Genomic DNA, 19,884 nt, shown 5'->3' on the forward strand with positions numbered 1-19,884 from the left:
CCGCCCAGGCCTGGTGCGCAGGTGTGTGTCACACAGAGCCTGCCCCGGAGAAGGAGGGGCCGCCAGGGCGGGGCCCACCCCAGTGGGGACGAGGGCGCCTTTTCCGTTCACCTAACGGAGTGACACCAGCTCGTCCCCTCCTGGGAAGGACTCTCGTGTCATTCCCTCTAGCCTCCTGCCCCCTCTCTCCCTAACTTGGTGTCGGTGACCCAGCGTCGGGGACGAGGGGCGGCCTTGGGGCAGACAGGAGAGCCAAACGCTGACCTTGGTGGCACTCAGGCCGTGTCCAGTCCACACCGGCTGCCAGGACAGAGCTTCCGGGTGGCAGCCCACCACCATGCTCGCGCCGTGCTTGCCCTGGACCCCTGAGTGGTTGCTACCCGCGGTGAGATCTGGCCACTGCGTCAGGACCGAGCGGAGGAGCCGGGCAGCCTGCTCCGCACGGGGCTGGCACGCAGGCGCCTGACCAGAGGTGGCCAGGTGACTCGCGGCGAGTCTGTCTCCTCCACAGACCCCGGGAGGGACCCTGCCTCCTCTCGTCACCCACCACCGAGCGGAACTCCGGGGAGCCCTCGGCCGGCTTCTCTCTGACACTCGCCGTGGGCACCCGAGCTGGGAGGACACACACTTGTTCAAAATTCCTTAACGGGCCATTTTGCGCGGGGGCAGTGGGGAGCTAATGTGTGCTGCGGACCACGAGGAGCAGGCGGGCTGCGCGGCGGGAGGGCCGTCCACAGTCGGCTGGAGCCTCCGAGGCTGGACAGGGGCTCGAAAAAGACAGAGCACAGCCGATTGCCCCCTCCCCCTTCCCGGAATTCTGGTCCCGGTGGGCGGGGCCCGTGGGGTGGGGGTGGGGAGCCCCTGTTCCCTTGCTTGCCCACAGCTCGCCCACAGCACTTGCAGCCCCCTGGTCTCTCGGCTCCCGTTACTGCTCCCCCCCCACCCCGCCCTCCCATCCTCCGTTCACGCGACCGGTCCTCTCTGCATGTGTCCATCTGTCCCTCTACTCCCCATCCATCCACCCCGCTGTCCACCTGTCCATCCACCGAAGTGTCATCTATACCCTCGTCCCCCCTCCACCACCCACCCATCTGTGCATCCACTTCTCCACCCTTCCACCCCCGATGTCCCTCTGCCCACCCCCCTGCCTCTTTCACATGAACATGGGCAGGCTCGTCTCCGCCTGGTGCTATGAAATGGTTAAGGTCACAGCCTCTAGCTGTGGTCAAGGTCCGGCAGGGGTAAGGCAGGCACTCAGCCTTGTTTCGTGGGAGGGGGCGGGGGGCGGACAAAGGAGCGACCCAGCTGACCTGGGCGGCGGCCGGATGCCGGGTCCATGTCCTGCTTCTGAGCCTGTACGGAGTCTGCGGGAAAGCAGGTCACAGCTGAAGCTCCCTCCCCGGGCTGTTGTGAGGATCCAGACAGCGTCCATAAAGCTCTGCTCCACACAGGCCCTGACATGTGGGAGGCGCAGGGGCCGCCTCTGTGCCTTGGTTTCCTCATCTGTAAGCAGGGGTCTGCCAGCACCCACCCGAGGGGCCGTGTGGGTTAAAGCAGGTCGTGCATGACTTTCCTGCTTGGAGCTTGGTGGAGGGCATGTGGGCTCTGCCCGCGGGCCAACTTGGCACTGCTCCCGTGTCAGGACGCCCGAGGTCACCGCTGCGCTCAGGTGCTCATGGAAGGCGTTAGGGGACAGCGTGCATCCAAGCACCAGTGTCTGCTCCAATTTGTGGTGCACGAGCGTCACACCCCGGGGCCTTGCTGGGGCAGCTCAGGCACCCAAGTTCAGAGTCATGACGGGCTTCTTCTGTTAGTCAGGCCGGACCAGGTTCTGCAGCAGCACCGGAGGGGCCCTGAGGCCCGTGACTTAGAGCAGCCAGTGTGTCACCTGCCCGTGTCACCTCCTCCCACAGCCAGGCTGGCCGACTGCCGGAACAGAGCGGCCGTCACGGGGAGGCGGCCCTGCTGCTCATGCACTGTCCCCTGTGGACTCTGGCTTGTCAGCGAAGCCAGGATGCACGGTGACAGGGACTCAGCCTCTCCCGCCGCTTGACGCTGCTCGTCCCTGGGGTGGGGGGTAGCGTGGGGGACTGTTGCTGACCCCTTTCACAGAGGAGGAAACTGAGACCAGGAGGCTGAGGGCCTTGCTGGGGGGGGGGTCTGGTGACAAGGGAGTGGTGAGCTGGGCTGGGCCCCTGAGCACCCCGTGTCACCCGCGGTGATCCCCTCACCCCCCAGCCTCCCTTTTGGTCAGCGCGTGGCAGGAGGGGGGGGTCTTGAAAGGGACCACCTTTCCTTGACCTTAGTCCTTGTTTGTTCTGATCTTTTTCTCTTCTGTTTTTATTCACTTATTTAACGTCTGATTATTTTGAGCGCTCCTGAGCCTGCCAGCCCGCCTGGGGGACTAGAACATTCCAGCTCCCAGGGCCCCAGGGGACTCAGGCCCCGGCCCTGCTCCCGCACCCACCAGCTGCTTGCACCTGTCAGGTCGGTTTTACTAAATCTCACTTCCTCGTTTTGGACCTTGAACCAAGAGAGGCCGTCAGGCTGGTCCCGGGGACCCGCCGTGTGCTCTGGCCACCCTGTGCCGCGTCAGGTCGCCGTGTGCGGCTCTGGGCCTGGTCCCCCACACCACGGCCTCCTGCGGGCCAGCGCTCTGAACGCCCACCTCTACTTGGGAATCGGGGGTTTCAGCCCTACTTTGCAGAGGGGAGGCCCCGAGGGAGACGTCCAGCCCCGTCTCCCGGCTGGTTGGTGGTGGGGCTGGGGCTCCATCCCACGGCCCTCAGGTGGGCATCAGTGGGGCCTGGGCCTGCTCTGACCCCGACGCCCCAGCCCTTCCGGCCTCAGTTACCCGCAGGGCCGATCCTGGGCCACTGGAGGCTCCAGTCCCGCCTGCGGTCACCTGAACAGGTCTCCACCCCCACTCGGCCTGGAGGCCGTGCCGTCCCCAGTGCCGAGCTGCTCAGCGCACAGGCGCCTTGCTGGCTCTGTCCCCGACCCCGGTGGGGTTGGCAGCTGCAGAAGGCTGGATTTTCTGCCATTAGGAAGAATTCCTATCTTGGATCCTCCCCCCTCGACCCGCCTCCTCCCGGGGCCCTGTGCCCTGCAGACTCCGAGGTGGGCAGTGGCTCACACCGACTCCACACCCAGAGCCACCTTGAGGCCCGGGGCCCGCAGCATCCAGAAGGGTCGAGGCCCACTTCCGATCCCAAGTGGCCGTGCCACAGCCCCGGGTCCCGGTGGGAGGGCCGCTGTCTGTCCTCAGCCTCGCTCGGGCCCAGGGCCGCCCACGGCTGGGGACACTGGCGAGCCCAGCTCTCCCCTGTCCTGGGCAGGGCACCGTGCCGAGGGGGCGACCCCCGGGGGTGAGCTGTCGCAGGTCACTGGCAGCGGACGGCCCGGCAGAGGCTCCCGGGGGGAAGGCGCTTGGCGTCCTTCGGGATGGAGAGAGCCAGGGATGGAGAGAGCCAGGGACGGGGGAGGGAGGCCACGTGGGGAGGGGTGGGCGGGCCAGAGGGTCTCCACGCCTCTCTGGGTGTGAGGGGATTTCAGTGGGGCCGTGGCCTCTGAGATCTTGGCCGGAAGCCTCCGGCCAGGACGGGTGAGGGGCAGCTGGGGCTGGGGTGCCTGGGGCGGGGCTCGGGCCTGATCCTGCCTGTTTCCTGCGCCCTGTGGCCCCTGGTGGGGACAGTCCTGTTGCTGAGCCCGGCCCTGCCACTTCCTGGCCGGCCTTCTCGGGCGGCTTTCTTTCTTTTTTTTTTTTTTAAATTTTTAATAGTTTATTGTCAAGTTGGTTTACATACAACACGCAGTGCTCGTCCCCACAAGTGCCCTCCTCCATGCCCATCACCCCCCTCCCCCCCACCCCCATCAGCCCTCAGTGTGTTCTCAGCATTCAAGAGTCTCTCATGGTTTGCCTCCCTCCCTCTCCCCCCCCATTTCCCCCTTCTTCTCCCCCCTTCAGTTCTCCCACGGTCCTCCGTCAAGTTCCTCCTAATCCTCCTATACGTGCAAACATAAGGTATCTGTCCTTCTCTGCCTGACTTATCTCGCTCAGCATAACACCCTCAAGGTCCACCCGTGTTGCTACACAGGCCAGGTTTCATTCTTTCTCCCTGCCATGGAGTATTCCATTGTGTAGATAAACCACATCTTCCTGATCCGTTGATGGACACTTAGGCTCTTTCCGTGTGTTGGCTATTGTTGCGAGTGCTGCTGTGAACACTGGGGTACGTGTGCCCCATGCATCAGCACTCCTGTGTCCCTTGGGTAAATTCCTAGCAGTGCCATTGCTGGGTCATAGAGGAGATCTATTATTCATTTTTTGAGGAAGCTCCACACTGTTTTCCAGAGGGGCTGCACCCGTTTACGTTCCCACCAACAGTGTAGGAGGGGGCCCGTTTCTCCACATCCTCGCCAGCATCTAGAGTCTCCTGATTTGCTCATTTTAGCCACTCCGACTGGCGTGAGGTGGTATCTCAGTGTGGTTTTGATTTGTATTTCCCTGATGAGGAGGGACGCTGAGCATCGTTTCATGCGTCTGTTGGCCATCTGGATGTCCTCTTTGGAGAAGTGTTTGTTCATGTCTTCTGCCCATTTCTTCACTAGATTGTTTGTTTTTCGGGTGTGGAGTTTGGTGAGTACCTTATAGATTTTGGATACTAGCCCTTTATCTGATATGTCATTTGCAACTATCTTTTCCCATTCCGTGGGTTGCCTATTAGTTTTATGGATTGTTTCCTTTGATTGGGCAGCTTTCTTCACCCTCTGGGCCTCTGTGTCCTCATTTGTGATGAGATGGTCACCCCCCCCCCATCTTGTGCGCAGTCGTCATGACTGGGATCTTGAGGACTCCCCCCACCTCGTCCTGAGGCCTCCCAGGCCCCTTGTTTGTGAATGGAGGGAGGGCTCGGGTTTCACCCATGCCCCCACCACACCCAGACCCCCGGCCAGCAGGTGCGGGCTCGACCTGACTGCCCGGGACCTGCCCCGCCCCTGTGACGGGGGCGGGCATAGCTCCCCAGGACGCTGACCTGCTTCTCTAACCAGAGCCCACAGTCCAGGCTTCCCCTGAGTGCCGTCCACCGCACCACTGACCATGGCTGATCGGTGGCGGGGAGAGCACGGCCAGCCCTTGGTTTGGCCTCTCTGTCATGGGGGACCCACCGAGGGCGGGGCGCTGGCTCCGGGGGCCTGCCATGCCCTTCTTAGGGTTCCCAGCTACCATGTCCCAGGATACAGGCAGGAAGTGGGAGGGGCACGAGAGCGCCCCCAGCTCTGTGTCACCCTGTTCTCCCTGCCCCCCACGGTTTGTTCTTGGAGAGGAGAGAATGGTGGCCCAACAAGGGGAGGGGCCTCGCGTGAGGCCCCACAGCTACTTGGTCGCGCAGATTCCCCTGGAGGGGCCCCATCTCGTCTCTCAGCTTCTGTGTATTTCCTGAGGAGCTCTGCTCTGCCGACTCCTCCACCCGGTCTCCCTCGGGCGCCGGCAGCATGAATTTGACCCTCAGCACAGCGAATGAACGTTTCTGTTTCTTTCTGACCCCACTCCCACTGGTGTATTGGCCGCAGGCTCAGACAAGCTGCCATTTCCTGCGTGCCAGTGCCACCGGGTCATGCGATTAGGGAGCAGAGCGGGGTCGGGGAGGGCCTGATCTCCTCCCCACCATGATGGACTTGCGCCCGGCCCGGAAGCGTCATTTCAGAGAGCCACGTCCACGTTCAGCTGTGGATGTGGAAAAGGAGAAGAGGGAATAGTCTCTAGTCCCAGCAGCTGCCAGAGGGTTCCACGGGGTGTGCGTGCCAGCCCACGCCCCCAGCTGCCCCGGTCGGAGCAGGCTGGTGTGGTAAAGGCACCCTCAGAGCAGGGAGCTTTGGGCCTGGAGGCTGGGGCCGCCCTGCCTGCTTGCTTCTTGGGAGTCGGGCTTGCCGTCTGTCTGTCCTTCCCTGAGCTACAGTTCCTCATCGGTCAGCCCCGTGTCCCTCCCCCTGCCCGGCATGTCCCAGCTGGGCACAGTTTCCCCAGCCAAGGCTAGAGGACGTTTGGGGGCTCTGGCCCATCAGATCCCAGTTTGGAAACTTTGTGCAGAGCGTGCTTGTCGGTTTTCTGTTGGCAAAAATGGGGACGTACAGAGGCCTCAGGCCGCAGGCTGGGAGGGGGCCGTGCAGGCCATGGCCCTGGGAACCCCCGCCCTGCGGGTCTGCGGCCAGTCCGTGACACTTCCCGTCCCCTGCTGGGCATGGCCAGAGTGTCCCGTTCGTTCACACAGGGCACGGGCTGCGGGGATTTCCTCCCTCCACCCCGCCAAGGGCATGGGAGGAAACAGCGGATCCCGCCGACCCGCTGGCCTTTCCGCTCCTCGCTGCTGCCTTTCCGAGAAGCGTGCCGGAAAGTCCAAAATACCGGGAGCTTCGCGGCTGCTGAGAAGAGGCTTGGCTGCCCCAGGCCCCGCCCTCCCTATGGTGGGATGGCCCGGCCGGGACCACCCTTCCCCGCCCCCAGCTCAGAGAGCCTTCCTCCGCCTTGCTAGGCTCTGGGACGCCAGGGCAGAAGCAGCCTGGCTGGGACTTGGGGATCACTTGGGTTTCCTCTCTGGGGGAGAACTCGCCGCCCTCCCCCACTCACCCAGCAGCCGGCCTCACTGCCCCCCTCGGCCTGGCGTCTGCTGGGCCTGCCTCGGCTGTGGCTTCCCCGTGGTGGCCCTGCTTTCCAAGAGATGGGGGGGCGGGCATTAATCTCCATTTCACAGACGAGTTCACCGAGGCCGAGGCCGGGGCTCAGGGCACCTGGCAAGCTCGGGCTAGGAAACCTTGGCCAGTCCCGGCCCCCACCCTGCGTGAGGCTGGGACTCTGCTTTCAGCATCAGACTGTGCTCTCCGAGCCCCCTCTGCCCCATCATCTCCTGTGAGAAGCCCTCCTGGTTTCCCCAGGCCAGGACTGACCTTCCACTGGATTCCCTCTTGCTCTCTGCGCACTTCAACCCCGTGTGGCCCTCTTGCTGGGTGTGGGCCACCTTCGCCTCCGCCGCAGGGTGTAGCCTGCACTGGGTGCATGGGTGGGGTGCCCGGGCTGGCGCTGCCCCCTGACGCGAGGGCCTGTCTGCGCTGGGTGGGGCGGCCGGCTGAGAGAAGAAACTGGATCCATTTGCTTGTTTTGACAACCGGCGCTGCGTGGGGGGAGAGTGTTTTTAGTAAGGACCCTGGGCGCCTCCGGGCCTCGGAGCCAGTTAGCAGACGGCACCCAGGTGACTCTCAGTAATTAAACTGGCCTGTCGGGTCGTCTAGCCGCCGTCCCTCATGTGCTTTCAAGTGTGCCCGGCCGCCGCGGCCCTGGCACACTGGTGCCAAGGGGGTGTTGCCCCCGCCCCTCCCCCAAACTGGCCGATTCCTTCTCGCCAGCCCCGGGCACACCTGGGCACACCTGGGCAAGCCTGGGCACACCTGGCGCGATGTGGCTGAACCTGGCAGTGTCCTGGTGCCAGGCTCTCTCGCTACACCCAAGTCCGAGGCCACTTGCAGAATAGGAAACTGAGGCCTGGCCAGAGAGGTGGGCTGCCCAGGACCCCTCCACGGTGCCCACGCCCTAAATTGAAGCACGGCCGTCGCCCACGTGTGGGACTAGGAGGCCAGCACCCAGAGGCCCTGGCTCCCGTCAGACCGGGTGGCAGTCGCCCCTGTGGGGCAGTGCTGGGTGCCCCTGGGCCTCTGGAGACCAGCTCACCCTCTAGGATGTGGGCTCAGGGCTCCGGCCCCCACCTCCTCTCGGGCGCACCAGGCTGGCCAAGGAGGATGGAGCCGTCCGCAAGCCTGCCGGTAAACACGGCCCTTGGGGGCCACTCGCAGGGGGCGCCTTCTGGGAGTCAGAACTATGCTTTCCTCCCTGGTGCGCAAGTAGATGGAGTTCGGCCGTGTCTCGGGCCCCGTGTCCCTTTCATCTGCGCGCCCGCAGAGCGTGGGAAACGAACGCTGTGTCCTCCATTCTCTGAATGGTGCTGAGTGACGCCGAAGTCCCACGTCGGAGCCGACCGCTGATCCAGAGCGTTCTTACCTTCCCGAGTGTGAGCTTTGGTTTCCGGGTGATGTTCTTCTGAGGCACGGGGGGTGGGGGGGCGGGGGCAGGGGAGGTCTAGGGGGTGAGGTACAGGACCCGGTGGTGGTGCTGCCTGTGTGTCCCCTGCGCAAGGGGCTGCTGGCCGGGCTGGCTCCAGGAGTTAGCACCAGGGGCTGTTGGTCAGGAGGCCATGGGGACTGTCTGTGTCTGAGGTCTGGACTGGGCACGTGGGCTCTTGGAGTGGGCTGCCCAGTGGGCAGGAAGGGCGACCCAGGCTGTCATATCCTTGCCAGGCGCTCGAGCCTGAGCTTAGAGGCTCACTGTGTTAACTCGTTTAACTGACTGCTACTCCCATTCTACTGCTGGGGAAACCGAGGCGGAGAGCGAGCATGCCCTGCTCAGGACCACGTAGTGAACCTGCAGCAGAGCCAGGATTCAAACCTGGGTCTTGGTTCTTAGCTCTGCCCTCAAGGCCTCCTGTAAAACAAAGATGATAAGGGTGGGGGGGTCTCTCTTTTGGCTTCCGGGGTGTTCGGGGTGCTGGGAGGGCAGCTCATCTGGGCCCAGGGCCGGGCCACCCGCATACACACGGCTCGGTGAGGAGAGGTGCACCTCCCACGCTCCCGGGCCCCTGGGCTGGAGCGCCTGCCTCGGGAAGCAGGCCCAGGAGCCCCCGCGGGGCCCTGCGCCACGGAGCGTGGAGTAGATGCAATGATGTGAAGGAGGTGCAGCGTCCGGACGTCTTCCCCTTGGCCGCTTCGTCTTTGTGTTATAAAGCGAATCTGCCTGCCCCGCGCTCAGATCCTTCCGAGAAGGTACATCCGAGCCACTCCCTGTCTGCCTGAGCTCCCGGAGTCCCAGCCGGCACAGATCTGAGCCCCCCACCTTCAGCTCCAGGCACCCCAGCGCGTCTGGTCTGCCGCCTTCCGCACCGCACATCCTCTCCCCATGACCCCGTAGGCACACGGGGGGCACACGTAGTGCCCTTCGAGGCCACAGGTTTTTAGCAGGCTCTCGGAGAAGCCCTGAGGACGAAGACCGGAGCCCGGGTTCTTGATTCCGGAGCTAGGTTCAAGCTGTACCTTCTCCTCCGAGCAGTGAGAGGTGCGGCTCGGAGCAGGTGCCCAGGAAGTACCAGGACGAAGGAATGACTTGGAAGCAGGGGTGGGGCCCTCGTCTGTTCCTTGTTCAGGGATTTAGGTTCAGGCCCCTTTAGGGTACCCTGTTTTCCCCTTTCTCTAGCTGGAGACCCTCGTGCCCCTGGCACTGAGGCTGTGATTGTCCTGGGCGCGCTGCGGCCATGCTGGATGCTGACATTGTCCTTGGGTGGAGGGAATCTGAGGGGGGCTTCCGGAGAGGCAGTGGTGCGTCCCTGTCACCGCCTGTCCCCGGGAGCAGGGTGTGCTGGGTGGGGAAGCCTGTGGGCGGGGGAGACATTGCCTGACGCTTCTGGGCCAGCCATCCCCTCAGTGCCCGGGGTGGCCCAGATGGGAAGCTGGGCACCGGGCAGTGTGGTCTCAGGAAAGGCCGGATGGGACGGGAGGAGCCCCGCCTGCCCCCGGGGGGGACCCGCCATCATTTCTGTGCAGATGGCTTTGCTGTGCTTCCGTCTCACCCCTCCTTTTAAAGCATACATTAGCTCCACTCTTAACGTCCGGTGTCTCGTTGAGCCGGGCAGGGGACCTGGGGGTTCGGAGCGTCACCTGGTGCCAGAGACGGAAGGGACGGAGCCAGTACCCAGTGCAGAGCCCCTGGCCCAGCCCCGCCCGAGCTTCAGGGCACAGCTGGGACGCAGCCCCAGAAGCGGCTCAGGTGTCCCCGGTGCGAACCCAGGGTCAGCGCTGCCCAGCCACAGCTCTGGGTGACCTGAGCACCTGCGCGTGGTTTCTCATAAGCTCCTCCAGGTGCTTTCTCGCCTCTGATTCACGGGTGCCGTTTGTTGTTGTTTCCGGGGTGAAGAACAGCTTGAGACCACGTGACCTCCATCCGTCACCCACCCGTTTATCCGCCTGTCCATCCGTCCGTCCGTCTGTCCATCCATCCGTCTGTCTGTCTGTCCGTCTGTCCATCTGTCCGTCCATGCCTTTCTAGTGCCGGGCTCCGTGCTGGGCGGCGTGGACCCAGGCTGAGCACATGGTCAGGTCTTCCCACGTGAGGTGGGCCTTGAATTGAACCTCGAAGGGAGGTTGGCCTGGGGGGACGGGCTGGGGCAGGGGACGGTGGGCAGAGGGGCGCCCACAAGGGCGGGGGCAGGGTGGCCGCCCCGCCCTCTCCTGCTCTGGCTCACCCTGGCCGTCCCCGGTCTTCGGCTGTGGCAGAAATGAAATGAACTTCCGCAGCCCCGTTCTTGAGCGGGTTTCTGGCCTGGGGCGGAGACGTTAGAATAAAAGGAGCAGATTCTGTTCTGCCCAGGTGGACACCTGTTTGCTGAGGACCGCAGCCTGCCCCACACCCCCGCCCCACCCCCTTCTCTCCTAGATGCAGTTTGGGAAGACAGAGTTGGTAGGGACACTGGGCCCCCCACCACAGTGCGGAACTATGAGGTTTTCACGGAAAGTAAAGGGCCTCGAGTCCAGATAAGCTTGGGACTCAGGCCCACTCTGTCTGCTAGACGGTCTCAAGTAGCACGCAGACGTGAAAGGCCCTGACAAGGCCCGCAGCAAAGAAGCACTTCCACCTGCCCCGAGTATGCCATGTCCTGTCCAGGTGGCAGAGCTGCACCCGCCCCCTGCAGGAACTCCATCCTGCACCCCCTGCTGGGGTTCCCCACCCCCAAAATTAGCCTTTGGATTCGACCATGTCAGGGTCACTGCCACCCTTGTCAGGAGCAGTTCCACTGGGGGAGTGGACGCAAGTTCAAGAGACAGAGAGGAGGTGAGGGGGGAGAGATGTCAGTGGAGACACATGCTCTTGAGGCACCAGGGGGCAGGGGAGCGTGGCAGGCGCTGGGGGCCCAGGTGTGGCACCGAGGGGGTGGCCCAGGAGGGAGGGAACTTCGGTGTGGCCGTCAAGTGGACACTAAAGAGGCTGCCGTGCCCCTTTGGGGCTCATGCCCTGTGGCTCCCTTTCCAGAAGGGAGGCGGGGCCCTCAGGAAGGCAGCTGAGACAGGCGGACCTGCGCTGAGTGGAGCCAGGCCCCGGGGCGGGGGCAGCCTCCCACACTGCATGCCCGTCCCCGCCTGTCCCAGAAGCTCCGCCGTCCCCACCAGAACCCCGTCCCGCACCCTGTCCTCCAGGAGGTGGTGCTGGCGGTGCTCCGGCCGGTGCTAAACACGGGGGCACCCGGGGACCCCGGCACCGTCACCCGGGAGAAGGCTCCCTGCTGTCCCTGACCTTCATTTGCCAACAGGGATGCAGGGGCCCACGGAGAGTGACCATCGGTGTCCCAGGGCCAAGTTGGGCGCGGCCGTCCTCACCCCTGACACCTGGGGTCCTGGCTGGTCCCGACGCACGTGCCGATTCCGCGGGAGCAGACAGCAGCCCAGCATTGCAGACCCGGCCGGGCCTAGCGACCTGCTCACCCCCCTTTCGTCTCTCCGCAGGCCCTTTCCCTCGGAGGAGACCGCAGAGAACGACGATGATGTCTACCGCAGCCTGGAGGAGCTGGCGGAGTAAGAGACCAGCGGGGGGTGGGGACGGGGACGGGGTCGGGGACGGGGATGGGGACAGGGTCGGGGATGGGGACGGGATGGGGACAGGGATGGGGTCAGGAACGGGGTCGGGGACGGGGAAGTCTCGGCAGGGCCTCTCCGCTCGGGCTCCGCAGGCCAGAGGGAGAAGGCAGGCGTCCATGAGATCTCAGACGGATGAGCGTGTCTTCACCTCACACCTCCCTCTGTGTTCTGGAAGGCTCCCAGCTCCTGCTGGCCGTGGAGAGAGCTGGGGTTTCCAGAAGCAGGGCCCCTGGAGTACAGGCCACAAGCAGAGCGGTCTGTGGGTTCAGGGCTGTCTCATGGCCTGAAAGGGTGGGCGAGGGGCTGAGGCCGGGTCACCTGAAGCCGCAGGGGCGCCCACCCCCTTCTCCGTGGCCCACCCTGCATCACTGTGCCTGCTTCCTTCCTGCTGCACCTCACGCAGCCCAGGCCTGGCCTCAGTGTCCTGGGGCACCAGGGGCCAACTAGGAGCCCAGGAAGGTGGCCCTTCTCGAGGAGGTGGTCCGGCCCTGCAGGGTCAGCTGTGGCCGAGGGCCACGCTGCTGCTGCTCAGAGAAGGAGGCCGTGACATTAAGAGTGCGCCCCCTTAGTCCGCTGAGCTCCCGGTGAATGCAGTCCCTGCCAACGCAAATCCTAGATTACGGGGACGGGGGATGACTCTGCGTCTGTAACTTGCGGTTGTCCCTGCTTCTAGTTTAATACGTTTTTCAGGCTTGTTCACCTTCCTCCTTTCACTGAGAAGCACGTTCCCCTTGCCTCCTGCCTCTGTGGGCTCGGGATTGATATTTATCCATGATGGCAATCTACAAGATACAGGCAGACCTGCCGCTTCCTGCCTGGCCCCGCCGGGAGACGGGAGGTGGCTGCAAGTCCTCCAGGCCGGGGCCGGGGCTCCGGGCTGACACCCGACAGCGGCAGGGAGCAGGCCGTGACATCTGGAGTGGAGCATCTGACCCCTGGCCTTGGGCTCCTGGCCAGGCGTCCAAAGTGATAACCACCTGGTGCCCTTGAAGGCCCTCCCTCCCGGCCGCCCCGACCTCAGACACTTAGCAGCTGTCTGAGTTTGTCAGACGCCGGCTCCCCGCGGGGGACTGGTGTGGTTCTCAGGACGCCGGTGAGGGGCCACCATGTGCGCATGGCCCCATGTACACCTGTCATTCCCGCGGTCAACGTGTGTGTTCAGTTACCACTGAACAGCAGCGCTTTCTGTGTGTCAGCTCAGGGCCAGGCGCTGGGGGCAGGGGAGGGACACCCGTCCCTGCTTCCTACGACCCCGGGCTCGGTGGAGGGTGGGGTCCCGTACAGCGAACAGGCCCTTTCAGGGCAGTGTGGTGAGGATTGCAGGAGGGGGCGAGGCTGCCTCTGGCGTTGCTGGAGGAGAGATGGGGTCCCCCGTGTGCGGCCCGTTGGGAACACACCTTAGAGAGGTCTTTCCCACTGGGGGCGTCTAGAGCCTTCGCTGTTCCCAGTGTCCCCAGGCGGTTACTGAGAGCCTTGCGGCGTCAGCCCACAGGACACTGCTCCACGGGGAGAGCCCGGCCGCCGGGAGCAGGAGGCTCTGCGTCAGCAGCCAGCGGCCCAGCCTGTCCCGTCCGACGGGCCTGGGAGCCTCGGCTCTGTCACCTCCTCCTCACGTGCTCTTTTCAAGTTACCCACCTCTGTGCCTCGGTTTCCCTCTGCGTACCGCGCGGCATCAGGATCGGCCTCGGGAAGACTGTCAGTGATGGTGGGTGGCACAGCGCCCCGTGGGCACACCGGGGGCCCTGTCTGCCCGTTTCACCGAGATTGTGGCTCTCCCCCCCCCCCCCAGCTTCCAAATGGCTGGGGCAGCGCCGTCCAGAAGAACGGGGACACAAGCCGCACGTGTGACCATAGGTTTTCCAGCAGCCGCATCAAAACACACAGAGAAATAGGTGAAGTTAAGTGTAGGAATGTGCTTTTAACCCCACGCGCCCAAAGCGTGTGGTCAGCGAGAGCCATTGTTATTTGCCTTCTCTGGTGCTTCACAAAGGCCAGCGTGGCGCGTGTGGCGCTGACGGCACAGCTCAGTTCACCCGCCGCATCCGCGAGCTCGCAGTCACGTGCAGCTGGTGGCCCCTGTGTGGGCGGCACAGGTCTCGGGTCCAGAACATGGTTCCGGGAGCCGGTGCGGAGCCCTCCCCACGTCTGGACGGCTGGTGCTGGGCTAGCGCTGTGCGCCCATGCGCTCCGAGCTCACCTTCTAGATCACTGAATCCTGTGTGATCAAGTAATAGAGCAGCTGGTTGAAAAAATTAACAGGAAATAATTGTCACTTAAGTGGCCTATTTCCAGCTCCTGGGGCACCATCACTGACCACAGGGCTGGGGAGAGAGGCCCTCGGCTTCTTCCTGGTCCTCCCCGTGCGTAGGCCTGAGGGCTGTGCTCTCGGGATCTCTCTCCCCCACGCCCCCACCCCTGCAGGGCTGGGGCTGTGCTCTCGGGGTCTCTCTCCCCCACACCCCCACCCCTGCAGGGCTGGGGCTGTGCTCTCCGGGTCTCTCTCCCCCACCCCCCACACTTGGACATGGCAGCTTTGGGATTTGGAAGTACATGTTCCCTGTGCTTTGGAACTAGGAGTTTGCAGAGAGTTTTCTTGCCCCAGATGAGGCCGGGGTGGGCGGCTGGGTCACAGCCACAGGACACCTCTGCTCAGCAGCCCTGCCGGGGGGACGGGGGTGGGAGGCAGGGACAGGGTGTCAAGCTCTACAGTGACGGATGTCCGGCCAGCCACTCGGGAGCTCTGTGGGAGGGCAGGGAGGCCGCGGTGCCCTGACACGTGCGGCTCCGACTAGAAGGGCCGCCTCCTGAGACCCCGGAGCGTATGGCCTTGGGCTCTGCTGTCCAGGCTCAAGACTGGGGCTCTGGCTTTGCTCCGTGACATTGCCTGTCCTTTCCAGGGGCCTCTGTTGCCCGGGTGACAGTGCCCTTGACTCCTGGCGTGTTGGCAAGCACCTGCGTGTTCCAGCCTGAGGAGAGGCGAAGGCGCTGTTCCGTCTTACCCAGACACATTAAATCCTTCTCAGGGCCTCAGTTTCCCCATCCCTGAAATGAAAGCAGCAGCCGGTTGGTGTGTGGCCCCCTTGGAACTTGAAGGAGCCGCGGCTTTATGACCGAGAAACCCCTGCTGCTCTGCCCCCTCCTCGCTTCCTGGGGGTCGGAGTGATTTTCAGGCATAAACAAGTGTGATTGTGGCGCGGCAGGGGACGGAATGTATCCAAAAACCTATCCCTGCGTGCTTCGCTGAATCCTGAAATCACTTTACGGCTTTCAACGTGCTGTGTTCGCATTGTTGGGATAATTTTTTTAAATGTTAATTTACTTATTTTTGAGAGAGACAGAGTGCAAGCGGGGGAGGGGCAGAGAGAGAGAGGGAGCCACAGAATCAGAAACAGGCTCCAGGCTCTGAGCTGTCAGCACAGAGCCCGATGCGGGGCTCAAACCCTCGGAGCTGAGATCATGACCTGAGCCGAACCTGGGCACGTAACTGACTGAGACAACCAGGCTCCCCTAGGGATAATTTTTTGATGTTTATTTATTAATTTTCAGAGAGAGAGAGAGAGAGCGAGCAGGGGAGGGGCAGAGAGAGAGGGAGAGAGAGAATCCCAAGCAGGTCCCTCACTGTCAGCACACAGCCCAACTCGGGGCTCAGACTCATGAACCATGAGATCATGACCTGAGCTGAACTCAACTGACAGAGTCACCCAGGTGCCCGTGGGGTAATCTCTTAAGATGAGTAAAATGTAGGAACGTCCCAAGCTGATGCTCCTTCAAGGGCACAAGGACATCTTGCAGCGGGGTCTTTCCTGTCCTCGGGAGGGAGGTGGGGCGCACAGGGGTGGGGGCAGACGCTGTGCTCCTGCCCCCCCCAGTGCCCCTTACCGGCAGGGGATGAAGAGCAGTCACTGCCCGACCATGACCTTCACCCAAGTGACATCATATCGCCCCCTGCCCCCCATCCTTGCCCGGCCGCCTCTCCCAGCTGCAAAGAAAGCTTGTCCAAAAACTATCCCAAGTTCACGGAAGTTCAAGCCACCTGTCCCCATGGTCTGGAGAAGCCACCTGAGCCCCCCTCCCGCCCCCCCCCTTCCAGAGTTGGCAACAGGACAGGCTGGGCAGAGGGTCCGTCTGAGCCCTGCCCGGCACACAGGCTCTAGCGCCTTCCTGTCATTCTGGTGATGGACATGGCTGGCCACCCCGCACTGGGCTCCCCACAGCTCTGAGATGTCCTGCTCTGCACCCCGGGACCATCTCGGTCTCTCCGTGCACGGGCCTGGGCTGCCCTGGCCGGCCTGGGGCTTTGGTGACCTTGCAGCCCCCCGGCACCATGGGAAATAAGTCTGCTGCTTCTCTGTGCCAGAGCCGGCACGAGGGGACATTCATGCGTCCCGGCCGGCAGACAGAGCGCAGGCTGCTGAGAGCTTTTATTTTAATACCTCATTAGGCCCGGTCTCTGCCCGACCACGGCTGTCCCAGCGACTGCGGCCTCTCTGCAGGGGGGTGAGGGGAGGGGGGTGCAGTGTGGAAGGACAGCCTTCAAGATGTGCATGTTCAGCCTGGTCCCAGAAGGAGGTGGGGATCAGCTGCACTTGGCCAGACGGAGAGGTTCACCTTCTGTCTAACGAAGGCCCCTCTAAATCGCTTCTTGACACAGTCTTCTGAGACTCTGAGTGTGAAGACGAGGCCTCGCTAATGTTATTTGTCCTGTGCTCGGCCATACCTGACACAGTGGCACTTGAATAGGCATAACACCCTGGATTGCATCATAAAAAGCCCTGTCGTGTGCCGTTACCAAGTAACCGAATACAAAACCGCATCCTACAAAACCCAGCCTAGAGGTCACCTCCTCAAAGAAGCCACCCTGACTTTACTCTGCTGAATGAAGTCTTTCTCCTTTAGAAGATTAAAAAGCAGCCCGGGATTATCTTTGTCACTGTTAGTGTTGGCTCCCTGGGTTTGTCCCCCACCCCCGGAGCTGAGCTCCCGTTTAAGGACGGGCAGCTTGACCTGAGCCCTGCACACTGGCACAGAGGATGCACCCGGTGGTTGTGGGCAAGCCCCTAGCTTTGCTCTTTCTGTTCTGAGGACCAGGGCGGCTGTCCCTCAGTGCCAGGCCCTGTTCTTTCGCACCACTGCAAAGTGGGTGGTCCTGCCCCCGATCTGCAGTTGATGAGGTTAAGGCTCAGAGAGGGTAGATGACTTGCCTGTGGTCACACAGCACACTTCACATGAACCCTGAGCCGTCTGCCGCTGTGGCCCAGGCCATTCCTCTGGGCCTTACCCTTAAGACCCAGCGCAGGGGGTGGGGACGCCCTTGTACCGCTTAGGAAGTATCCCAGGAAAGAGAGAGCTTCAGTGGGGAGTACGGTGCCAGGTGAACGGGGCTTCCCCTGGGAGCCGTGGTCCCGGCTTGGTGTGCTCCTGCGTGGCTTCGCAACCTTGGGGGACTGTCTTGCCCTCTCTGGGCCCTGGTTTCCCCACCTGCGGGAAGGGCAGCCGCGTGGAAGCAGTTCCCTGTCCCTTATCTGTCTGTCCCTACAAGCAGCCGTCCAGCCCACAGCTCGGAGGTCCCCTCTCTCCGCTGCTCGGGGCAGGTGGAGTCAGGAGGTGTCTGATTCGGTTTCCAAGTCACAAGTTAATGGGAGCTCGGGCTCCATGTCCCCGGCCTCAGGCAGCCCGGGGCCAGCGCACCCCCGCGCCGTCAGCAGGGATGCTCTGTATTTTATGTCTGCTATAAACACGTGGGTTCGCCCGGGGCCGAACATGGGGGGTTTGTTCGCTGTTCTTTGATTTTCCTCGGGCAGCGGGGGCAGCAGCTGATGCTCTGTAACGAAATCGGGGCGGGCAGGCCAGGCTTCTGGGGCCCGGGGTCGGAGGCGGCCAGGGAGGCGGGTTCGACCCTCTCCGAGGGGCAGCGGGCCATTGTGAGGACGAAAATAATTGTCGGGATTTAGCATCTGTCAGAGCAGCTGTCCGCTGGAAGACTGCGGGAGCAGAACGACGGGAGGGAGGGGGCTGGGGAGGCCGAGGGGGATTGGGCAGGTCTCGCTGGGGCATAAGCCGGCCCCGAGGCTCACCTGCCCTTTCCGATTTGGTCCAGGATCCCCCCCCCCCCGTCCCCGCCCCATTCACACTGTCCTTGGACTTGCTTGTAGGTCGGGGGGCATCTCTGAAACCCGTGAGGCCCAGGTCAGCGCTGATGCCTGGGCTCCGGGCTCCCAGCCTCTAACGTTTCAAAACCTGGGTGTATCTAGTGCCGATGGGGTGTTTATGGAGTGCAGGCCCCCGTGCTAACTATGGACCCCATTGAACCCCCCCTCCAACCCCCTGCAGGTGCAGGCAGGTGGCTTACAGAGCACTTGCTGGAGGCTAGGCCTCAGCTAGCCATTTGCATCATGGCTGATGTTCCACCAGGGGGTTGGGGTTATTCCCACTTCACAGATGGGGAAACTGAGCCTTAGGCTCTTCTGCCCAGAGTGACAGAGCCAGGAACTAGCAGGGCTGAGGATCCAGCCAGGACCCGCCTGACTGCTTCACCTCAGGGTCGGGGGAACTAGCCAGAGTCGCATTCCCGAGGAATGGAGGCCCGGCATGCCCCTGTCTGCCCTGAGGAGGTGGGGACCCGTCGGCTCTGGTCCGGTGCTGACCGAGGGCTGTTAGGCACACAGTCCAGCATGGCAGGGACGTTGGTTTTTACCATGAAATGTAGCCTCTGGGAACTTACAGCCTCCATGAGGCACATCTCTGCCGGCCCGAGAGACTGATGGGCACAGAATCAGGGTGCAGTTGGAACAGCATGACGCGAAAGCTAACGGAGCCCGATGGAATGGCCCTCTGCTGACGCACAAGGCGCTGTCGGATTTTGCAGGACTGGGGGCGGTTGGGCTGGGGCTGGGTCAAGTGCGCCAGGCCCAGATGGGAGGCCCCTTCCCCCGTGGGGCCGTGTCCAGGCCCTGGGTCACAGCCAGACACACAGGGAGCCCTGTCACCGGAGCCAGAGGCCAGGGTCCCCAGACACTCAGACCCTCGGGAGGCCTTCAGCCCCCTCCCCAGCCCCACGTCTGTCGTCTCCTTTTCCTTTCCTTCGACACCCACAGCCGTCAGGTGCACTGGACCCAGCTGGTCATGACAGAGACTAATCTGTTTCAACAGATGCCTGAGACTTGTAATCTGGCCCCTACCCCGTTCAGGAAACTCACTCCTGGAGACGATGCCTTTGCTAGAAAGCAAGGTGCAGGTGGGACGTCCGTGCCAGTGTTGGCCAGAGGGACACAACTGTTGGGACCCAGAGCCTGTCACCCCATGCAGATGACAATCCTGCATTCTAGAAGCATCTGTATCTCAGACATAACTGCTGCCCTGTCAGCCTGCCCACCTGGACGGTGAGGTCCATGGCATAGAGTCGATACCTTCGTCAAGTCGCTGGCACAGAATCGGTCTTAGGATAGGTATTGATTTAACCACTCAAATCTGGTAGGTGTCTTCTCAGTTGCCGAGTTAAACAAATGTTTGATTTTACTGCCATAATTTTTTTAAGGTTTCTTTAAGTAATTTCTGTACCTAGTATGGGGCTCGAACTCATGACCCCGAGATCAAGAGTCACATGCTCTTCTGACTGAGCCAGCCAGGTGCCCTCATAATTTTGTGTTAATTAAGAAGAAACCCACTTCTTTGCTCTTTCGTTTATTCCCCTCCCTTCTCCCATAACATGGAGCACGCACGAAGTGATGTTCTAGTGCCGCTGTTTTGTGATTTCAGGTAATATGCATGAACCTGTATGTCTTAGTGCTCATTGGCCTGAATTAAACAGCATTTGGGAGAGTATTTTCATAAGTGAAAGAAAGATAAATTAGACAGCGCAGGGTTGTGAGTGGTCCACGCTGTATGCTGAGGACCCCAGAGAAGGGGAAACTGAGGCCATTACAGACTGACCATTCACCTGCCAGCACTCAGCAGGCTTTGGGCAACAGACACCTTGCCCAGCAGAGACAAGGGGCGGTGTCTGCATTTTTTAGATTTTTCTGTCGTAAGTTGAGACACCAGAATACAGCTCTTCTTCTCCGGTGTCTGGGGGCCTGTTTTCAGCCGCAGGGCCCCGAGTGAATCAGAAGAGAGGCAATGGAAAGGGTGCGGAAAGAGGGATCTCCATGTGAATGAATT

At 62.4% G+C, this 19,884-nt stretch overlaps 1 protein-coding gene across 4 annotated transcripts in view; it reads left to right on the top strand.

Moving 5' to 3' along the window:
* The window catches only part of VAV2 (vav guanine nucleotide exchange factor 2), a 146,514-nt gene that overhangs the window by 83,373 nt on the left and 43,257 nt on the right, over nt 1–19,884 (top strand). For all 4 annotated transcript variants that reach the window (XM_039255166.1, XM_039255164.1, XM_039255165.1 and 1 more), the window contains one exon: nt 11,596–11,664. In XM_039255166.1, coding sequence (XP_039111097.1) covers nt 11,596–11,664 — 69 coding nt within the window. The remainder of the gene's footprint in view (nt 1–11,595; nt 11,665–19,884) is intronic.

Source organism: Hyaena hyaena, unplaced genomic scaffold, assembly GCF_003009895.1.
Source record: "Hyaena hyaena isolate Hyena2069 unplaced genomic scaffold, ASM300989v1 scaffold_511, whole genome shotgun sequence".
In the NCBI taxonomy this organism is placed as follows: domain Eukaryota; kingdom Metazoa; phylum Chordata; class Mammalia; order Carnivora; family Hyaenidae; genus Hyaena; species Hyaena hyaena.